The sequence below is a fragment of the Ricinus communis genome, chromosome 7 (genome assembly GCF_019578655.1).
Source record: "Ricinus communis isolate WT05 ecotype wild-type chromosome 7, ASM1957865v1, whole genome shotgun sequence".
Taxonomy (NCBI): domain Eukaryota; kingdom Viridiplantae; phylum Streptophyta; class Magnoliopsida; order Malpighiales; family Euphorbiaceae; genus Ricinus; species Ricinus communis.
This window is the reverse complement of record NC_063262.1, coordinates 6,827,039-6,847,496: the sequence shown is the minus strand read 5'-3', so window position 1 is coordinate 6,847,496 and position 20,458 is coordinate 6,827,039. Positions and strand designations below refer to the sequence as shown.

Here is a 20,458-nt window from a genome sequence, read left to right as displayed (position 1 = left end):
TTGTCAAATCAATATATAATGAAATTTCTGATGAAGTTTATTCCACGTGGCTGTCGGCGCTCCGGTAACTTAAACATGTAGAAACGGTGCGTTTTAAAGTAAAAACAGAAATGGTGCGTTTTGGAGATGAGAAACGGTGCGTTTTTCACATCTTAAATTGAAGATCCTTGTTCCCAAATGCGTCGTGCTTCATATGCCCCAAATCTCTAATTCCCAAATTCATATGCAATCTATAGCCCTAGTTGTTCTTATTCTCGTGGTTCATATGCCCCCAAATTGACATTTGTCTGCTACTTTGAAGGTCGCTCATGAAGAGGTAATGGTGTTGTATTAGGTTGATTGAAAGATTCATTTAGAATTTTTGATCCTGTAATGCTTCAATTGCGAGCTGGATCAGTAGTTCGATGGCTTCACCCTCACATAGGAATGCCTTTCTTATACGAAAAAGGTGATGAATCATTTGAAGGCTGAAAGGACGCATTGGAAGAGGTAATGAAAGTGAAGATGGTAATGGAGTCAACGATGGTTTAGAAAGTATTGAGTTACTACAAAAAAATATTGATGACTGCAGAAAACTATTGCAGAAAACTTGATGACTGCAGAAAGCTTAATTCTGAGAAGAAAATACTACAGAGAGTATCTTGATGTGGTTTGAGAAATTTTTGTATTGTACTACTCATTGGTATTGGTATTGTAATGCCTATGAGTTTAGCTTAACTGTTGGATAAATGTTTATTTTGTAATTTGAACAGAAATATTGAATAAATGACAATATTAATTTATGATTATTGAGTATTTTGACATATGTCATATAACTTGAAGTTGGATGCCTTTTGCATATATGGTACTAGTATAAATCATAAATGGAGAGTAAAGTGTTTAGAAGAGTATGAATTGATGAAAATAAAGACATTATCTGCCTTCAAAACATTCTTTTAATATGTGTGGGTACAAAGGCAGTATTTGCCTATAAGAAATTAGTATAAAGGCTGCTATAAAGAAAGGTACAAGTCTGCAAACAAGATAACATATACAATATTTGCCTAAAAAAGGAAATGTCATGCTCTACATTTAATCATAATTGCATTGTACTACTCAATTTGCTTGACTCTCTTGGGTTCCAACAGGTGCAGCACCTTTCCCACCATTTTTAGCTCCTCTGCCACGACCTCTGCCACCTCTATTGTTTGTTGAACTTACAATTGTTGGTCTGGTATAAGAGGGAACTGATTTGCCCTTACTTGCTGCTGCCTTTGTACCAGAAATGAATTTCACTCTCTTTGATTCAGGCGTCTAGAAACTAAACACAATTGTTCCATTAGACTAAGCATAAAATAATAAGAAATAAAATATTGTATTGAAATTACCCTCAAATACATGTTGCCAGAATCTTCAAAGATTCTAACTCTATAACCTTGGTTAACCTGTTTGTACAACCATAATGAATACAAATTGCTTCCAACTGTTCAAATGTAAACCAAATACAAGTATTCAAATGTAAACCAAATACAAGTGTTCAAATAACTTACTAATGCAGTTTCTTTTTTCCTCCTTTGAGGTCCACCTGATGGTATGCCAACAAATTGAGTTGGTCCAGATTGAGGTCCATTTGAAGGTGTGCTAGCAAATTGACTTGGTCCACTTGAACTAGGGACATCAGACTGAGTTGTTGGGGAAGTTACAGTAGATTCAAGTGCAGAAGTTGCTTTTCATGACCTGTCATGCTTGACTGGCAGTTTAGGAGGCCTCTTGAAATATGGATCATTTTTCATCTTACAACCCCTCTTGTTGTGTCCATCTCCTCCACAAACTGCACAAGTCATTTCTTGTCTAAACAACTTATTAGGATTCTTTGGATTTTCAGTGATATCTCTCTTCCTGTTCTTTTTAGGTCTGCCAGGCATTTTCTTAAATTTGGGTGCCTTGTTTGGAAGCCCATCATCTTGTGGCCATATTTTTCTGCCATTCAGTGGCTAAAGAACATTTTTGTAGGTTTCAATATAAGTTTCTACACTATAGTACTTGTCCACAAAGGTTGCACTCTCCTGGTTCATCCAATGAATGCTAGAACATGCATGGATACAAGGAATGCCTATTATTTGCCATGCTCTATAAGTACAAGTGTGCATATTGATATCAACCACAAACTGATCCTCTGCTATGTTCACTTGGAACTTGCCACCAACAGCAGGTTTGCAAGTACATAATCTGCTATTGTACTTAATTTCTTCAAGCTTAGTTCTAATTCTAGGTGTGATGGAGTCAGTTAAACGACTAGCATGCATCAACTTACTGTGCATTCTCTCCATTAATGCACATCTAATCTCTTTTATCATTGTCTATAATGGTCATACTCCTAAATTTCACAATGTAACCATTAAAGATTTCACTGACATTGTTATCAATCATATCACACTTAGGAAGCTCAGAAATAAATGACTTACAAAATTTGGATGGATCCCTCTGTAAAAAATTGCTATAGGCAGCTTCATTCTCTACTTTAATTTGATTAATGGCTTCTTTATAAGCAGCTTCATAAGTACTTCTAGATGCACTCCAAAACATGTTTTTTAAAACTTGTCCCTTAGACTCCTTCTTCCAATTACAATAAACATGCCTAGCACAATTCCTATGTTCAGCAAAAGGTGCTAGGTTCTTTATAGCATTAGTAAGACCCTGTGCAATAAAGCAAATATAATTATTAAGCAAATACAAATATAAAGTAAACAATAATTAAAACAGTCAAGAAAAATCACCTTTTGTTGGTCTGATATAAAGGTCCACCCTAAACCATCTGTAATTTGCAGCTCCTCTAAAATAATGGTTAAAAACCAAGTCCAAAAGTACTCATTTTCACATTCAACTATAGCCCGAAAGATGGGGAACATTTGATTGTTCCCACATTTAGCAACTGCACATAATAATGCCCCTCCTAAAAAAGTTTTCAAAAAACACCCATCAAATCCAATAATAGGCCTACAGCCCTTTAAAAACCCTTTCCTCAAGGAACTAAAGCCTATGAAGAACTCTTTAAAAGTGCAGTCTTCATCAAGGAGGAAATCAAATCTGCCTTTCTTATCCACCCTAAGCAATTCAACTTTATAGCCTCTTAACTTAGCATAATGTTCCTGTACATACCCTCTTAGCAAATTAAGTGCTTTCTATTTTGCCCTATAGCATTTTGTTATTGACACTTGAACGCAGAACTTATCAAGTAAGTCATCCTCCAAGTTCTTCACACTCCAATTGCTATTTCTTCTGAATCTATGCATATATTCCTTAGCTATCCATTCAGAGGTAGCTTGCCTATTTTTCATCTCCCTAGGGCACCTATGCTTACCAACATATGTCTTAATAGCAAAGGTATGCTCTCTTTTAATCATGCTTCCATACAGTCTCCATCGGAATTCCTTGTCACATCTCATTTGAAGTTCGTACTTACTACTTCTCATCACTTGCACATTGTGACCATTAATAATTGCACATTTATAAACTGTAGCTTTGCACTGATGTGCATCTTCAAATCACATTCCAAGAACCAGCTGTAAATACTTATGATCACATCTGGGATCATATACAACCCTCATTCTCCTCTTTCTTGAAGCCTCTTCAATGTCATCCTCATCAGTATTGTTTGAATTCACATCCCCATCAGAGTCTTCGTATTCATTTACAAAGCCAGATGCTTCATGTCCAACATTTTCTACCCCAGTAGTGCCATCAATAGATGATCTTTTGAACTGCAAACTAGTGTTGCCATGCAATCTGTCAGCAAGCTCATCAACAGGCACATAATTCTTATACTTTGCTTTCCTTTTCCTTGCTTCCATATACTCATCATCATCTGACAGTTCATTATCATTTAGTCCATCATCTGTGTCACTCTCATCAACTGGTAAGTACTCAGGATCCTCTTCTGATTCTACTTGCTGTTGCAATTGCTCACTATGTTCAACACTGACATCAAACACAGTTTCATCTAAATCATTTAAATTGCCACTCTCATCCTTAGTTTTATCTAAATCATCAGTCTCACTCTCATCAACTGGTAAGTAGTCAGGATCCTCTTCTGATACTACTTCTTGCTGCAATTGCTCACTATGTTCAACACAAACATCAAATGCAGTTTCATCTAAACTGTCACTCTCATTCTCAGTTTCAGTATACCTTCTGGATTTTCACTAATACAGCTAACACCAACATCTTTTCCATGATTAGATTGACTTGTGCCACCATACAATGCTACTTGTCCTTTCTCTCCTTCGACATAGATTTGTAATACTCCATTACCTTCATCTATATACTTAATCATATCCATTAAACCTCTATCATCCACCATTTCCCTTAACCCATCATTCAAACTCATTCCTGGAATCTTATAAGAAATCTTTGCCCCATAATACTCTAGTTTTTCTGCTTCATCAAATATGTCCAAATATCTGATCCTATCTGGGTCTAATCCATGTTTAGGCATAATATTTCCACCTACATAAACCATATTCCCACAAACAGATGCAAAACGCCTACCATAGTTTATATATACAGAAAAGCTGTCAGACATTCTGTTGAAAGAGTGCATGAGTTAATATTTCAACAAGACAAACACAATAATTACATGAATAAGACCCTATAGACCATGACAAACTCAAATAAATAAATACGAAAATCACAGTACTCTAGAATGACAAACTCAAATACATTATGAGAAATCCAAAAGTGCAGTAATAAAAAATTGATTGATGCCCTACCCCACACATATCACACTCATCTCGTTAATGTAAAAGTTTCTTAGAAAAGCCATTAACAATATAATAACTTACTTGTCCTTTTCCAGTGGTCGGTACTTCAAGGGACCACAATGTTCGATGGTTTCAGTGTCTTTACTGCTTGAAGGGACCACAACGTGTTTGATTCTTCAAAGCGGCTTCACTTTCACTCTCTTTTACTTTCACTCTATTCTTCAAATGGTTTGAGTAATCAAAAACCGTAAGAAATAATGGCTATTTCAATTTTAGGGATTTAGGATTTTCTTACACCATATACGCCATCGTTTCGTTCTTTTCTAGGATCTCCTATTTAAGATGTAAAAAACGTACCGTTTCTCATCTCCAAAACGCATCATTTCTGCTTTTGCTTTAAAACATACCGTTTCTACGTGTTTAAGTTACCAGAGCACCGACAGTTACGTGGAATTAATTTCACCAGAAATTTTATTTATGTATCGATTTGACAAAATTGATAAGATCGCGCATGACATTGTTACAATTAAAAACACGTGATTAAATTGAGAAAAACGCCAAAAATCGAGAATTCTTTTGCAATTAAGCTTTCTAATATTAAGAGTTTTAATTCGAGGTTAAATGGACCGGTATTAGAGAATAGAATGATGAAAATAGTTGATTTGTTAGGTGAAATGAAGAGTGAAGGAATGAAACTAAATGTTATGAATTATAAAGTAGTGATCAAATGAGTGTTGTAATGATGAGAACATAGAGAAAATTAGAAGTTGGTATGGAAAGCTAAGAAAAAAAAATGGTTATATGCTAGGTTACTTATTTGACACTTATTCCATTTATTCAACATATGGTTACTGAACTGTGTATTGAAATTATGAATAAGATTGTTTGTTAATGCAGCCATGTTCCAACATGTAGTAGATAAGTTGGTAATGCAAACTCATTTGTTCATTTCAAGGGCATCTAGATAACGTGCTTGACTTTTTCATGATCCATATCTATGAGATATTTGGCAAAATAGTTCATGAGTTATTAGTCACAATAATTCTATAAAGCTTATTTATATATAGACTTTTTTTTATAATAATATAGTGTGTGCTGCTATAGTTTGATACTAGTTATATATTGTATGTATACTAAATATATAATAAATATGTACTAAAATATAAATTAATTATTAAAAAATAATAGAAAATATCAGTTTTACATACTAGCAATATATTATATGTATACTAAATATATACTAAGGAGATATCAATATGTGAAATTGATACCAAAAAATACAAATTAGATACTAAAATATGATTTCAAAGAAAAGTTATAGATACCAATTATGTACCAAATATATACCTAATATATATGAAACATATACTATAATATGTGAAATAGATATTAAAAGTATTAAAAAGATACTAAAAAATAGTTAGAGATACTAATTTTGTATACTAGTTATATATACCAATTACTATTAAATAGATATCAAACATATATTGAGCATATAATAAATATATATCAAAAAATTTAATATACCAAATTACTAATGACATATATATACTTAATATATACCACCGTATTATTGAAATAAATTCTTAAATTAAAAAGTGCTGGAGAAGCATTTTTTTCCTTTAGTGTATTTGTAAAAGAATCCCTAAAAATAAGATATTAGAGCCCTGATAAATTCAAGCAGGCCCATAACAACGCCATTGACTTAAAAGTCCACAGCACAACTGCATTACCCAGTAGAGAACCAAATCAAAGTACGCTAAAAGCAGCACAAGCAGCTACTAAACAAAACGTTTCAAATTGTTTGTTCATTTAAGCAAAACAGCAAACAGATGGCGAGCAGAGTAGGAGGACGAGTAGTGCACTTCGCAAATCTTCCTATCAAACTCTTAATGCCAAAAACCTTCAACAACATTGAAGAATTCGCCTTGAAAACAATTCCCTCTGCCTCCAAAATCGAAATCAAACGCGTACTCGAATCTCTTTACGGCTTCGAAGTCGACAAAGTCCGCACACTTAACATGGAAGGCAAAAAAAAGAAACGCGGTGGATTTCTAGCAGCAAAACCAGACTATAAAAAGGCGTATATTACTTTGAAAACCCCGCTTTCGATATCTCCTGATCTGTATCCTGTTCGGATTATTGCAGAAGATAAAGAGAGAATGAATAAGGAGAGGAAGTCTAGCATTGTGGATGATGGTGAAGGGAAAAAACATTGGCTTGATGATAAAAAGAAGATGAAAAATGAGAGATTTGGGAATGAGAAGAGAAATTCGAGAGGAGGTCGTGATTTTCATGTGGAGAATGCTAATGCTAATTCTAAGTTTCCATGGACCAGCATGAGGACTTCTAGGTAGCTTTTATCTTTTTTGATTTTATGTTATGTTTTGATTAATTTAGGGTGTTTGTTGGATCTTATGTTTGGCACTGTTTGGCCTGCTATATGATATGAACAAGTATTGTACTCCTTTTTTTTTGGATTAGCAATTTGATTACAGTTGAACCTGTTGGGACCTTTAGGTATATTACATTATTTATGAGCTTCCTGCAGATTGAAATTATATATTGGATGTTGTTCTTTTTGTAGTTTCTATGGTTAGTTATGCTTTAGTGGGTTGTAGACCTTCAAATTGTTAGATTTGATAAATAGGTTTCTTCATATCCATTGTTGGTGGGCTTGCAATGAATTTGTTTGTTGAATTGAATTAACTATAAAATGCAGATTATAAGATGGATATGTGAGCATACAAGGATACACAGAGCACGTATTGAGTGTTTTAGGAAAAGGTGGGAGTGATACCTAAAGAAGGCAAGTCCATTCTCCAGCTAGAAAGGTCAATCGTGCCATGGTGGATTTAAAGGAATGGACATTGAGGTGGTTTTGGCATGTGTGTTGTCTACCAGTTACTGCACCAGTTAGGAAGGTTGATCATATTATGGTGGATGTAGTAGATAAAGGGAGGGATAGACCTAAAATAAGTGTAAAAAAAGTTGGTATAAGAGGATCCAGTGGCTTTACAATTTTTTGAAGATGTAGACCAAATCGCAGTAAATGGAGGAGAGAAATCCATAGAGCTGACCCTTGCTAGCTTGGCAACGAGGCTTAATTGAGTTTTCTTATTGAGACACAAGTAAATGGGATTTTGATTGGTGAAGATTATCATGTTTTCATTCTTCTATACCACTGAAACATGTTTTATCCCCTTTATCTTTGATATTAAGGGATTGTTTAGATCTTGACTTGTGGTGATTGGATTTGGGTGTCCTGTTAAAGATTGTTGGAGATCAGGCTGGCTGACTAAGTGACATATCCATGGCATGCTCTTAGACAAGATGCATGGTTAATGTCTGGAGTGGTGGAAGTTTTTTGTGTAAATAGTGGTGTTGACTGTTGAGCACACCTGAACATGTTATCTTCTGGTCCGTACTGTCAACAGAATACCTGCTTGTGAATATCCAGTGGAATAGGATCTTCAACTCTATTATTACACCCATAAAGTTCTCTTAAATTGTTTTTCAGCATTCTGCTTGATCACATTGGATATCTTCATAATTTCTTGCATGAAGATCCGGCTTAGTCCATGACTAATAGTCCAACCTGCACTAACATTATATTCTATGTCAGCACTTTGATTTCACAACAAAGTGACTTAGGTAATGTTTTTTTTTTTTTTTTGGTTTTTGTCGTGGAATTTTGTCGAAGTCCATAGTTTGATTGAAAAGAAATCAGTTAGTCTATGGATTTTTAAATATCCTCATAACCCACAAAATGATGGATGCTAAAAACCCATAAAAAAGGTGGATTTCAATGAAATCCCTCATTTTAATGAACGGGGGATTGTTCCACCTTTTCTTTTTATTCTTTAAATGCTCTTAAAATCCGTTGATTTCCATATGCATATCAAACAAGAGAGAATGAATGAATCCATGGAATTAAAAAGCTTATAAAAACCTAGGTTTTTACAATTCCACTGATTTTAACAAAATCCGTGGATTATAAAGTCCTCATCTCAAAATAGGCATAAGAGTATAAAGACTATTATGTTATTTGTTGTTTTGTTTCTCTTGGGAAAGTGAAAGAGTTTTATTATGATTAAGCAGGATACTGGGAACATGATATCTACAGGTGAACTAGGTGTTATTAGCTTAAGGAAACAGTGTAACTATGGAATTAAATGAACTTTGTCACAGTTGGACGATTGGGATTTCATTGCTTTTCTTTTTGTTTTAAAGAATTTCTTTTTCTGTTTTCTGTTATTAAACTATGATATGGATTGTCTTCTTCTGAAGTTGATCTTACTGATCAGTGGATTGGATCTCTGCTGTCCTTCACTGGTTTCTTCTGCTTCTGTTTTTCTACTGAAAAGAGATGATTTCCTGATCTTTTTCCAATTAAAACTCCAGCCTGGTAAATGTCTTTGCTTGCTGTTTATCTTTACGTATTCATGTTGCAGTTCAGAGTAGTCTCTCTGTAGTTCTGCCATCTTTGCCTTCACATTCTCAAGTTCTGTTTTTAGTGTCATGATCTCTGCTTTTGTCGATGTTTGGCTCACCTCCTGTTCTGAGTTATTGCCACTTGCTGCTGGCTCTTTTCCTCTCATTGCTTCCCTCATCTTTACTTGCTCTGAGAACAACACCTGCATGTCCATTCTCTTCCTGAGATGATAATTATTATTTTGTTGAATTTTAATTCTCACACTACTGAGTTTGTTGGTTGTCTGGGAGTCTGTCATTGCTGCAGCAGTTGATACTTACTTTGTTCGAGTAAATATGCTTTTATGTGATCTAGTTTTGCAAGTAACATAGTAATACAAATGCTTAGAGTTTATATTCTAATTAGTTGTTTGATTTCTAACTGAAGGCAGTATAATGCTCTAATAGTTTACCCACAATACCCTTTGGTTTTAGCATAAGGCTTTGAAGTATAGTATTGTTCTAGAACGTCAGCAATATCTTATTGCAAGATTGTAGGCAAGTAATTTATCACTCTTATGATGCTATTATTACTGAGCTGGTCTAACTAAATGCATGAACTCTGAAAGAAAATTAAAGAAGAGAGTGTTTGGAGTACTAGGTGCAAACTTGAACATGGTTTAGAAGGAAATAAGGTTGAATTGTAGTATGTGGTAATATGTGAAATTCCTTTTGATGATTGATTTGAATGCACACATTGGTAATCAAAATCCATAGTCTTGGCAGCTTGGCATTGTGTATTCAGGTACTTCTGTAGATTAATGGTTGCAGCAAGTCTCAATATGTTATGGCCTCTTCTCATATCTGTGTGGGAGAAATTTTGGGAGAAAGATCACATGTTTTGAGTAAATAGTGAAAAACAAGTGGAGATAACTCAGTGGATGGCTTGGTTGTGCGTATGAAGGTAGATAGAAATTATATGATGCATGCAAGAGTCAGTGGTTAAGACTTGAGAGGAAGGGCAGATGTAGGGCTTAAGAAACTGTATAATCCATTACCCTGATACAGTGGCCCTTATGCTGGTGTTATAGTTTTTAAGATTTCGTGTTGGGCTCTATCAAAGGTTTTCAATTTTAATCTTTTATTATTTATTTTATTTTATTATTATTATTACCATAGCCTATCAAATTCTAACTATTCTTATTTTCTTAAAATACTACAGAAAAGTTTGCGGCCATTTCTTCTTAATAGCAGGTTGATTTGTTTTTCTAGCAATAGAAAGGTGTATTCCATGATCCTGTTGTATGCTCCTCTGTGCTTGTGTAGATAGTCTTTATGCCTTACCATTTGATTTACTGCTGTTTGAAAGTAAATCATTTTATCGACAGTGGTTGTCCTGGCAACTATATGTTGAATTCACCAAAGGTGGATTTATGGGCTAGAGTTTTATGAAGTTTACCTGAATCACAGTTCTCATAGGCAACCTGTCATTTTGTGCAGCATGCATGCACGCATCAAGCGATAATTTCTCACAGTTCATAACTTTGCATAGCCTTTTCCGGTCATGCTCTGAGAGTGAGGGATGAGTCTGGGAAGGATATTACATTTTTACTCAGTAAATTTGCTTAACGAAAAAAATGAGAAGGGAGGGAGAGAGAGAGAGAGAGAGAGAGAGTGAAAGGAAAAAAACAAACCTTGAGGTAGGTATCAATGGATCTATAAAGACCATCATCACATGTTCGAGCATTTTCTGGTAATACTTCTGCCAAAACTTGGAATTTGGTAATGGACAGATTGGGGTCCCTTGCGATCTCAGCTAGGTAGTTGTCCATGAGCTTACTGACATTTGATTTCCCTGACATTGGTTGCAATTGCTGCTGCTCTTGTTCATGCATCAAAAAGTATTCCACAATCCGTTGCACCACTTCTATGTTATACATCACGCAATGTTCAGGGTGCCTGTTGCATAGGTTAGTGACAATGAGCATGTATAGAAAAATATATCACCGTGAATTTGTTTTATTGTTTTCCTGTTTTAATTTTTATGTCAAACAGTCATGAGGGAGGGAAGGTAGAATTCTCACTTCATTGTTTTCGCTTGATCTTCAGTTTTATAATTAGGAATTAGGAGATCATTCACACTGGCGTTCTCCAATGTGAGCCCCACTCTCATCTCTAGCTCTGAAATTAAAGCTGGTGATGCAGAATAAACTATGGCCATCTTTAACATCTTCAACAAGAACTTACATGGGACAGCTTCTGGTTGAGGAGGAAGTAATCTTACTATACTTTCAATTATATTTTTTTGTTCCTTGCTGTGTCCAACACCTTCATCTTTATTCCTGCCACACAAGATACCGAACTGCAACTCATTCTTTCCATACCCGTAACCTCTTAGTCCTTCTAATTCCACATCCATGCCTGGCAACCATCTAGATGCATAGTGCATTATACACTTACCTGTGATCTCTGGTTTTGCTCCTTTTGCCCTTACTGCAGTTACAATCCTCGTAAAATGATCAGTTCTAAGTGTAGCAACATCATCAAACCACCATCCTTCTTCATTAATTATATTGTGCACTGTTGAGTTGTCTCTAGAAGCCTTCCATGCAATTGAATCACAGCATCTTCTAACAATTTGGAGATTTTCTGCCCATGGAGATAGAGTTTCACAGGATTTAAGAACAGTGATGGTATCTTTCCATGAAGAGAGGACCACAAATGTAAGGAAAGCTTCTGTCTTCGAGATGAGATTTCCATCTTCAAGTTCTTCACTCATCTCTAGAAATTCCGATGCACATCTTAGTGCAGCTATGTTGTTAGGGTTTAAGTCTAATGGAAGACCATAACAAAATTTAAGAATGATTTCAAATGCTTCCGATCCACCTGGGAAGTTTTCAAGTTTGAGTTCATAGCCAAAATTTGATATTGAAGGTTGAAGTTCTAGACGACCTATGTAGCCACACTTTGATACCAAAGGATACTGTTTCAGGAAATTAAGAAAGGGGTTAGCAAATGATGAGTTTATATGTTTAGAGATCTCACTTGATTTGGCTATTTGTGGATCCAAACAGAGGAGATAGACTAAACAGTGAAGTGCAGATTAAGTTCTTAGTTTCAGATGCTTAGATTTATTTAAAAATTCTATCAAATTGATTGAGAATCTCATCATCTGTTGGGTGAGCCAACCGACCGATCGAGTTGGACTGGGTGTCCATTACATTTCTGATACAGTATTCGGCATGTTTGGCAAAAGACTTTGTTCTCTCTTCTCCTTCAATCAACTCATTGAGGATCTTTTCATGTCTGATAACTAGTTACATTTCATCTAGATGATGAAGCAGCTGTAGTTTAGTCTAAAATCATGTCATTGTGAGAGTTGGGAAACCTTCTGTCTAATCTCAAAAAGTGCTCTAGGCAGTTCTTTCATGTGCTATCTTTGTGGATACCTTCTACCTATGTCTGATGGGAGCAGCTTATTTCTCTTCCTCCTCCTAAAATGTCATAATTGCCTTTTAATGTAATTTGAACCTATCTACAAGTCTAATTTTGAGTTGATTGGGGCGAGGACAATAGCATGGGCATTGGATATCGATTAGGACACCAAAAATATATTTTAATAACTAAGAGGGAAGAAAGATGTATGTCTAAATGATAATATCTTTTTATAGTATAGAGTGGAAGGATTTTCTTTTCTTGGCCTTTAGGAGAAAAGCTATTTCAATATACTCTACGAATAGAGGAATATTTAGAGTTGAACATACAAAATTTCCCCTTCTTATTGTTCCCATTTTCGTTTTTCAACTGTTTAAATTATAAACTTGTTCAAACTTTTTGAGAGAGAGAGAGAGAGAGGTTTCATTACAAGTTACCTTGTGAACAGTAAAAGTGATGTCTTGAACTTGAACGGATAGATCTGTTGGAATTTGCGAAGTAACAAACCTGCACGATCCCATTAGCACATAGAAAACAGAGAAGCATGAGCGACAAGTAACAAAAAAAAATGCTTGAAAAGAAGCTGAAAATGAAGAAGAAATGTATAAAATGCTGAAGTATTCTAACTTTAGCTTAGGCATTTTCCTAGACACAATAGCTCTCTTTCAACTACTAGTGATCATGCAGACAAGTATAATTACTTGGATAAGAACTCCTAGGTGAACCATTTTGGAATCAAGCTTGTACCATGAGTCTTCCTTCTTCTCAAAGATATCAGTTGTAGCTACCACTTTGGTTGGAATAATGATGCTTTTATCATGACCGTGATCTTGATCGACGCCATCGGAATCACTCTCTGAGCTATGAGACCGGACTACATGACGAGACTTCTTCATGTCTACTGTCCGAGTTGTAGACAAGTTAGGAGTGGCTCGATACATTGTTAGATATAGTAATGAAATGATTGTGTAGGGACAACGTCTAATAAATATGAGCAATGAGTCTGTGGCTAGAATAGGAGTCCTGTTAGGTGAGTTGGTGAATCGGGTCTTTGAGTAACTAGACTTGCTGCTAAAAAAATTCGATAGTGATCACTCAAGGCTTTTGAGATGGTAAAGAAGAGAATGTTGGCCCTGACCTGTCAATTTTCAACCACGTATTTGGTTACTGGACCAATAAACTTTTGTGTGGTCGAGTTCTAACCTGAAGGTGTTTCTTTCTAGCATTTAGTGTGTCTGCACATTTGCATAATGATTTTGTTGGGTGGGATCAAGCCACTCATTTCTTCTTCTTCTTTTTCTTTTTCCTTTTTGTTTGAAAGGTTGGTTGCAAGTTCTCATGTATATGAGCTTGTGTATGTTGAGCAAATGGTTAAACTAGTTTAGGTTGAAAAGGCCATGTAGAGAATGTTCCTTCAAAGATAAATGAAGGGAAGTAGCTAACAATGAGAAAGTTCCAGTGCTCAATAATCTTTGGTTACCTCCAGTATTTCGTCCAATCTAATTTTATATATGAAAGAAAGCCATACCGTTAAAGTGATTCTTGAATTGTAAACTATAATCAACATTATTGAAATACGTTAACGATCATACTCTCAAGAATTATTGTTTATGCTCAATTTCACCATTTTCACTTAAAGAATGGATCCTGTTTCCCAAGACCATTGGCATGTGCAAACTTTGATCTTGATGGCAGTTGCATTCATGTGTTGGTGTGGAATTTACACAAAGTTTCTTTAATTAGAAAAGAAACCAAGTATGAAAAGGTAGCACGTATCATTTGCTATTCCTTCTTTGGAATTGATACACTAATAAAGATGAAATAATGAATCTAAAAGAAAAAAGAAAGAAAGAGAAGTATTGAATTGAATTGTCACAACTCAAAAGCGTGTACGAAACGCCGGCTATTGAATTGGTAAGAAATGCTATAAAATATATATGAGAAAGAGCTTTGTGTAAAAATGTGGACAAGTTGGAATATATACTCTATTTCTTAAATGTTCCAAGTCAACTCATAGTAGTCTCAACTTAGCCAATGAATCCTTATCCTAGTGGTTAAGAGTGAGGCATTCATGATAGGTTAAGGGTTCGAATCCTATAATCTCCTATATGTGCTGGATCTCAACTTAAGTAAAGTCTCAAGTTCCAACTATCGAAAATATCTTAGATTAAACAAAGTCTCAAATCTAGATGTATCTATCCATACTTATAATTTAAGTATTTGGCTTCACTTTCTTGAGAGGTTTCTCATGCTCTTCATATAGCATATGACTGAATAGAAAACATTTGAAATGCAATAACACAAAGATAATGAAAATTTCAGTAATTATGCAAAATAAAATACAAAAGATTGTTAAAATGTTGCTTAATTTATTAAGTTTGCTTTATTCTTAGCTAATCCGGATTTATCTATCCACTTTTATAATTTAAGTATTTTGCTGCACTTTCTTGAGAGGTTTTTCGTGTCTTTCATATAGCATGACTCAATAGAAAATATATGGAACGCCAGTAATGCAAAAATAATAAAAATTTAATAATTATATAAAATAAAAGACAAAGAATTATTAAAATGTTGCTTAATTTATTAAGTTTGCTTCATTCTTAGCTGATTACATTTAGAAATTTAACGTCATTAAATATAAAAATATAAATAATTTATTATGCTAAAATCTAATTAATTTTAGTTATTTTAATATTAATTTGTTACACTTTCACCCAATTAATATCAAGTGCCAACTAATTACGCTTCAATAGTTTTTACTTTAATAATAGTTCCTCACACAGATTTATTCTCATTTCTGTAAAATAACTATAAATTCATTTCTTTATTTTGTGAATGAATAGAGTGCCTAATTTGGTTAGGTTTAAATATCTTTCTTTATTAATAGAGATAGGATCCTATAATCAAATAGTCCACTAAAACAAAATTCCCCTTTTTTAAATTTCAAGTTGTGGTTTTCTTTAATTTTGATAATAATAATAATAATAATAATAATAATAATAATAATATTAGGAATTAACAAATAAAGATAATAAATGGAAAGTAAAAATAAATATCACCAGGGCTTTTCCCATTCTGAAATTTCTTTTGAAAATTTTAAAGAAAAAAACCGTTTTGACTAAAGCCGCGTGGCGGTGGGTTGGTTGGCGGTTTCTGCTCGTCCATATATAAAAAGATTAAACTCAAAGTTTTTCATCTTCTTCTTCTCTCTCTCTCTGGCATCGCATCTCTGTTTGTTCGTATCATTTCTGAGAGAGAAAATTGTATCAGATTCAGATCCAAACCATTAAACAAAACCAAAAAAAAAAAAAACAAAAAAAACAAAGAAGAAGAAAAGAAGAATGGCGACAGTATCACCACTGGCGAAATACAAGCTGGTGTTCTTAGGAGATCAATCAGTAGGCAAAACCAGCATCATCACTCGTTTCATGTACGATAAATTCGACACCACTTACCAGGTCTTTTCCTTTTTCGATTCTACTTGTTTCGAAACATTCACGTTCAATATTAGAATTCAATTCAGTTCTTGCAAAGTCATCTCTTTTTCTTTTTCGCATGATTTTCATTTCTTGCAATATAAGCTTTTCAATTACAGTAATTTGACTTATTAGAATTCAATTGAAATGAATTATTCCATTTTAGACTTTCCGAACAAACACACTCTTATTATTCTGCAAATCGAACTGATTAGTTTTTGCTCCGTGTTTGGATTTATATGAATTTTATTTTTATTACTAAGTCTTGGTATATGGCACATAGGAATCCTTAAACATCATTATTCAGGTCAATTTCTGAAACTGATTATTATTTTCTTTTGTTGAATTAAATTGTGAATTGCAGGCTACAATTGGAATTGACTTTTTGTCAAAAACAATGTACCTTGAAGATCGAACTGTTCGCTTGCAGCTTTGGTGATTAGACTTTCGTTTTTCTTTTTTTCTTTTTAAATTTATATCTTTCATTATAAATCTAATGGGGCATTCTTTTCATTGTATTTTTCTCACACCAAATTTTTCTTTAAGGTTCCATTTTCCTTGAAAATTATTTTATCAGAAATACGATAGCCAATTATTTTGCTATGTAAGATGTTATATATTGATCCCAGTGCGATTATGTTTTCTCTAAGTTGTCTTCTTTTCTCTGTTTTAATCTCTATGGTTTCCATGTCGATCACAAATGTTTCTTGGATGCCTGATAGCAGTTAACAACTTTTAATTCTATCGTGTATGTGTTGAAGAACACTTGTGACCGACACATATTTTCAAATCTTGTGTTGATGCATTTCGTCCTTGAAGTTCCAGTTTTTTAAATTTCTTGTTCTTTTTCTTTTTTACAGGGATACTGCTGGGCAAGAAAGATTTAGGAGTCTTATACCAAGTTATATCAGGGATTCTTCCGTCGCTGTAATTGTCTATGATGTAGCAAGTGAGTAATCTTAGCTCAATACATGTATCCTTGGCGCTCTTTTTTTTAATTACTTTTGAACTTATTAAACTTTTTTATACATGTGTTTTAACATGTATCAAGAATTGGCTGACTAGGCATCACTGATTTGTCTTAAACTAAAAGGCTATAATTAAAGAGATTATAAAGAAAAAAAGGTTTCCAAAAGGCAGGCTGTTCTAACATGCTAAAGTTATATATAATGCTAAATAAAAATTAAGATTAAACAATAAATAATGGAGAAGCATGTGCACGTATATGTCCATGTCTCCATAATTTGTATATTCATGTATTTTCTTTTCTTTCAGTGACCATAATTTAGTCAGAAAAGTTTTAAACTTTAATATGTTCCATACATATAATATAACCTTGTTAACTCCCTCGGAAATTTAACCATGCAGACAGGCAATCATTTCTCAACACTTCTAAGTGGATTGAGGAGGTACGAACAGAACGAGGCAGTGATGTCATTGTAGTCCTTGTCGGAAACAAAACTGATCTTGTTGATAAAAGGTATGAATTAACTGATGCATTTGTGCTTGAGAATCATGCTTTCTGAAATGGCATTTGTGCATGAGCAAGAAACTTGAGCAACTCTGATTACAATTTCTACTTTCCTTTGCTTCATTCATGAGTTCACATCTGTTATATATATATATATATATATATTTTCCTTTGCGTCATTCATGAGTTCACATCCAAGGGCACTAATTTTTTTGCCATTAATTTGGTCCTTCAAACATCCATGTGCTTTTTCTTTAAACTTCCAATTTTCTAGTCTATTTATTCATTCTTGGTTTGGTGTGCAATCATCAGATTTATTTTGTTTAATTCGGCTGTTTATGTATTTAACAGGCAAGTGTCCATAGAGGAAGGAGATAACAAGGCTAAGGAGTTTGGGGTGATGTTTATAGAAACCAGTGCAAAAGCAGGATTCAATATTAAGGTGACATTGTACTTTCCAATTTATAATAATACGACGTAGCTCCTCCAATATTCTGGGGGAATTACTCTGGAAAATTTATCTTATGCATTTTGCATAAGCCATGACTTGATGCACTTGCTTTTCATCTTGTTTTGGTTGTTCAGTTTTTGTAGCTTCCATTTTAATGTGTGAACATGGTATGCAGCCTCTATTCAGGAAAATTGCTTCTGCCTTGCCGGGGATGGAAACACTTTCTTCAACGAAACAGGAAGATATGGTCGATGTGAACCTTAAGCCTTCTGTCAATTCATCCCAGAATGAGCAGCAGGGTGGCGGTTGCGCCTGTTAGAAAACTGTATTTAAAAGAGACAGAGAAATTGAAGCACTTACAATACTCAGTTATACTCGATTCACAATACAATACGGATGGCAATTTTGTCATAAACTACTTCGACAGCAAAGAAGATATGTGCTCAGAATGGTGCATCTCGCATATGCCATCAAGTTTTAAGTGTCTAAGGGACAGAAAACTGTGGGTCTAATCCAAGATGGTACAATCAGCAATTTGATGTGTTTCTTATATTTGTTTTATATATGTACTTTCCCTTCAAACTTCTCTTTTCTCTGAGTGATTTTTTGAACTTTTTTTCTCATAACTTATTGCCATAGAAGCATATTCTTAGGTTACTGGGGGACATTTATGTTTGTAAGTTTAGATTAAGATTATGGCACATAATGTTTCTTTTTCTCACAAGTTTGATGAAACCAAATTCAGGTTAATCAACAAGCTTAATTCTCTTCCTCCCTTATCCTTCTATACTATTTGTGCACAAAACTCATAGTATAGTGATATATAACATTATTTATTAAGTTTTATATTTGTATCAGTTAGTTTATTTGTTATCATGAATAATCATAATAAAAAATCAATCAATGAAATTGAAACACTTAACAAATAACAGTACATATTATTCTATTAGTTTTGCCTACAGATAATATCTTCTTTTGTTACTGTAATAGAATTTGGTATTGCACAATTGTTTCCTTTCTGCGCTTGATTATTTATGAAACGCAACTTTTATTTATTTGATTAGTTTTGATCTTTAATGTATTTCTAGGGCAACTACATTGCTAATTCTTGGATTTATTTTTAATTAGAATTAAAATTCATTCCATAATAATTTTTTTAAGGAAAAGCGATTTATATAAAAAAAATTAGAAAAAGAAGTTAAAAGGCAAATGAAAGAAAATAAATGTGGAATAATAACTTCATCGATAAAAATTTAATCTCCTTCTAAACTTATATCAAAGGGTAAAAAAGATCTTCTTCTGAGGGATATTTAATTTAAGGACTGGCTCAATTTTAATAAAAATCGAATAATCAAATTGTTTAATTTTATAAATCGAATCGAATCAAAATATAAAGTATAACTGAAACAAAATTTGGTTCGGTTTGGTAAATCGGTTTGAAAATCTTTATTTTTTTGTGATTTAACCAATAAATATTTATATTTAAATAAATAAATATATATATATATATAATGTTTATTCAACAGAAATAATAATTAAAAATTATTCATATATACAAATAAATATATTTTTTAGTTAAATATATTAATTTTTCTATAAACAAGTAAATACATATAATATTTTAAATATTTATATAAATTTCTATTGGTTCAATTACAATAAAAAAATTTAAATAAAATCAAAATATTATTCAATTTGGTTATTTTTTTAAACTGAACCGATCTAAATTTTAAAAATAACCGAACTGAACCAAACCAAACTAGTCAATTTGATTTGATTTCTCGATTTCTATTCGGTTTTACTCACCCCTGCTTATATCAAAGGGTAAGAATTTCAGATTTTCAAGTAAATTAATTTAAAACTTTATTATTATTATTATTATTATTATTATTATTATTTTATTATAATATAAATTTTATGTTAGTAATTTCAAATTTTTGGACATGTGCTAGACTGATAGAATTTGGATCTAAATGGCTCCAAAATTTGAAAAGTTTGATGCTAATATGTATGAAAAGGTTAAGAAAAAGGGGCAAAATGACCTTAGTTGAAAAAGTTGAGGATCAAATTGGCCTTTGTTTCCATTTCTAGATTAGCTATAAATATAAAAATTGGTTTGGTACATGGGATTGTTTAACTAAGACATAACTATGTTTGGTTATATGATAAAAATTGGGCTTAACAATTCCAATTACTTAACTAACCTATAAGATAAGTCGTATCTAAAACCAAGCCTCCTATATCTTTAGTAAGCTATATTTAGTAAGATTATTAATTCATAATTAATAAGATTTTAATTTCTAAAATAGTATTGAGTTTTTATTTTATTTCTTTAAAATGCTTATATCGATATATCTTAGAGTAAAAAATAATAGTTGAAATCAAAAGTTGATACAGACTAGATGAATAAACTTAGAAGACGCTTTGAGAGAAAAAAAAAATAGAAAATACAAATTTTATATATAAGGCAAAA

The 20,458-nt window shown here is 33.2% G+C and overlaps 3 protein-coding genes across 4 annotated transcripts; 2 read left to right on the top strand and 1 right to left on the bottom strand.

Annotated features, from left to right (window-relative positions):
• The first annotated feature begins 6,447 nt into the window (after positions 1-6,447).
• On the top strand, positions 6,448-7,302 carry LOC8269063. The gene has a single exon (XM_025159467.2). The coding sequence runs from the start codon at positions 6,572-6,574 to the stop codon at positions 7,094-7,096; it is 525 nt and encodes a 174-aa protein (XP_025015235.2). The 5' UTR covers positions 6,448-6,571; the 3' UTR covers positions 7,097-7,302.
• Positions 7,303-8,644: 1,342 nt separating this feature from the next.
• LOC8269064 (BTB/POZ domain-containing protein DOT3) lies at positions 8,645-13,744 on the bottom strand. Of its 2 annotated transcripts, none has more exons than XM_015726659.3 (6): positions 13,335-13,744; positions 13,025-13,094; positions 11,237-12,135; positions 10,847-11,111; positions 10,612-10,740; positions 8,645-9,376 (listed from the first exon to the last, which is right to left on the bottom strand). In XM_015726659.3, the coding sequence occupies exons 1-6, from the start codon at positions 13,526-13,528 to the stop codon at positions 9,002-9,004; spliced, it is 1,932 nt and encodes a 643-aa protein (XP_015582145.3). In that variant the 5' UTR covers positions 13,529-13,744; the 3' UTR covers positions 8,645-9,001. The 2 variants fall into 2 exon arrangements, with proteins under 2 accessions (XP_015582145.3, XP_048232724.1); XM_048376767.1 differs by having other exon boundaries at positions 8,646-9,376; positions 13,215-13,467.
• Positions 13,745-15,770: 2,026 nt separating this feature from the next.
• LOC8269065 (ras-related protein RABH1e) lies at positions 15,771-18,757 on the top strand. The gene is made up of 6 exons (XM_002531215.4): positions 15,771-16,045; positions 16,428-16,498; positions 16,924-17,012; positions 17,432-17,543; positions 17,886-17,976; positions 18,161-18,757. The coding sequence occupies exons 1-6, from the start codon at positions 15,929-15,931 to the stop codon at positions 18,302-18,304; spliced, it is 624 nt and encodes a 207-aa protein (XP_002531261.1). The 5' UTR covers positions 15,771-15,928; the 3' UTR covers positions 18,305-18,757.
• Positions 18,758-20,458: the final 1,701 nt, after the last annotated feature.

Coding starts and splice junctions, on each gene's coding strand:
- LOC8269063 (XM_025159467.2), top strand. CDS start 6,572: ATGGCGAGCAGAGTAGGAGGACGAGTAGTGCACTTCGCAAATCTTCCT.
- LOC8269064 (XM_015726659.3), bottom strand. CDS start 13,528: ATGTATCGAGCCACTCCTAACTTGTCTACAACTCGGACAGTAGACATG. Junction 13,095..13,334: donor GAGAAGAAGGAAGACTCATG/GTACAAGCTTGA, acceptor GGGATCGTGCAG/GTTTGTTACTTCGCAAATTC. Junction 9,377..10,611: donor CTATGAGAACTGTGATTCAG/GTAAACTTCATA, acceptor ATGGACATGCAG/GTGTTGTTCTCAGAGCAAGT.
- LOC8269065 (XM_002531215.4), top strand. CDS start 15,929: ATGGCGACAGTATCACCACTGGCGAAATACAAGCTGGTGTTCTTAGGA. Junction 16,046..16,427: donor AATTCGACACCACTTACCAG/GTCTTTTCCTTT, acceptor TGTGAATTGCAG/GCTACAATTGGAATTGACTT. Junction 17,977..18,160: donor AAGCAGGATTCAATATTAAG/GTGACATTGTAC, acceptor CATGGTATGCAG/CCTCTATTCAGGAAAATTGC.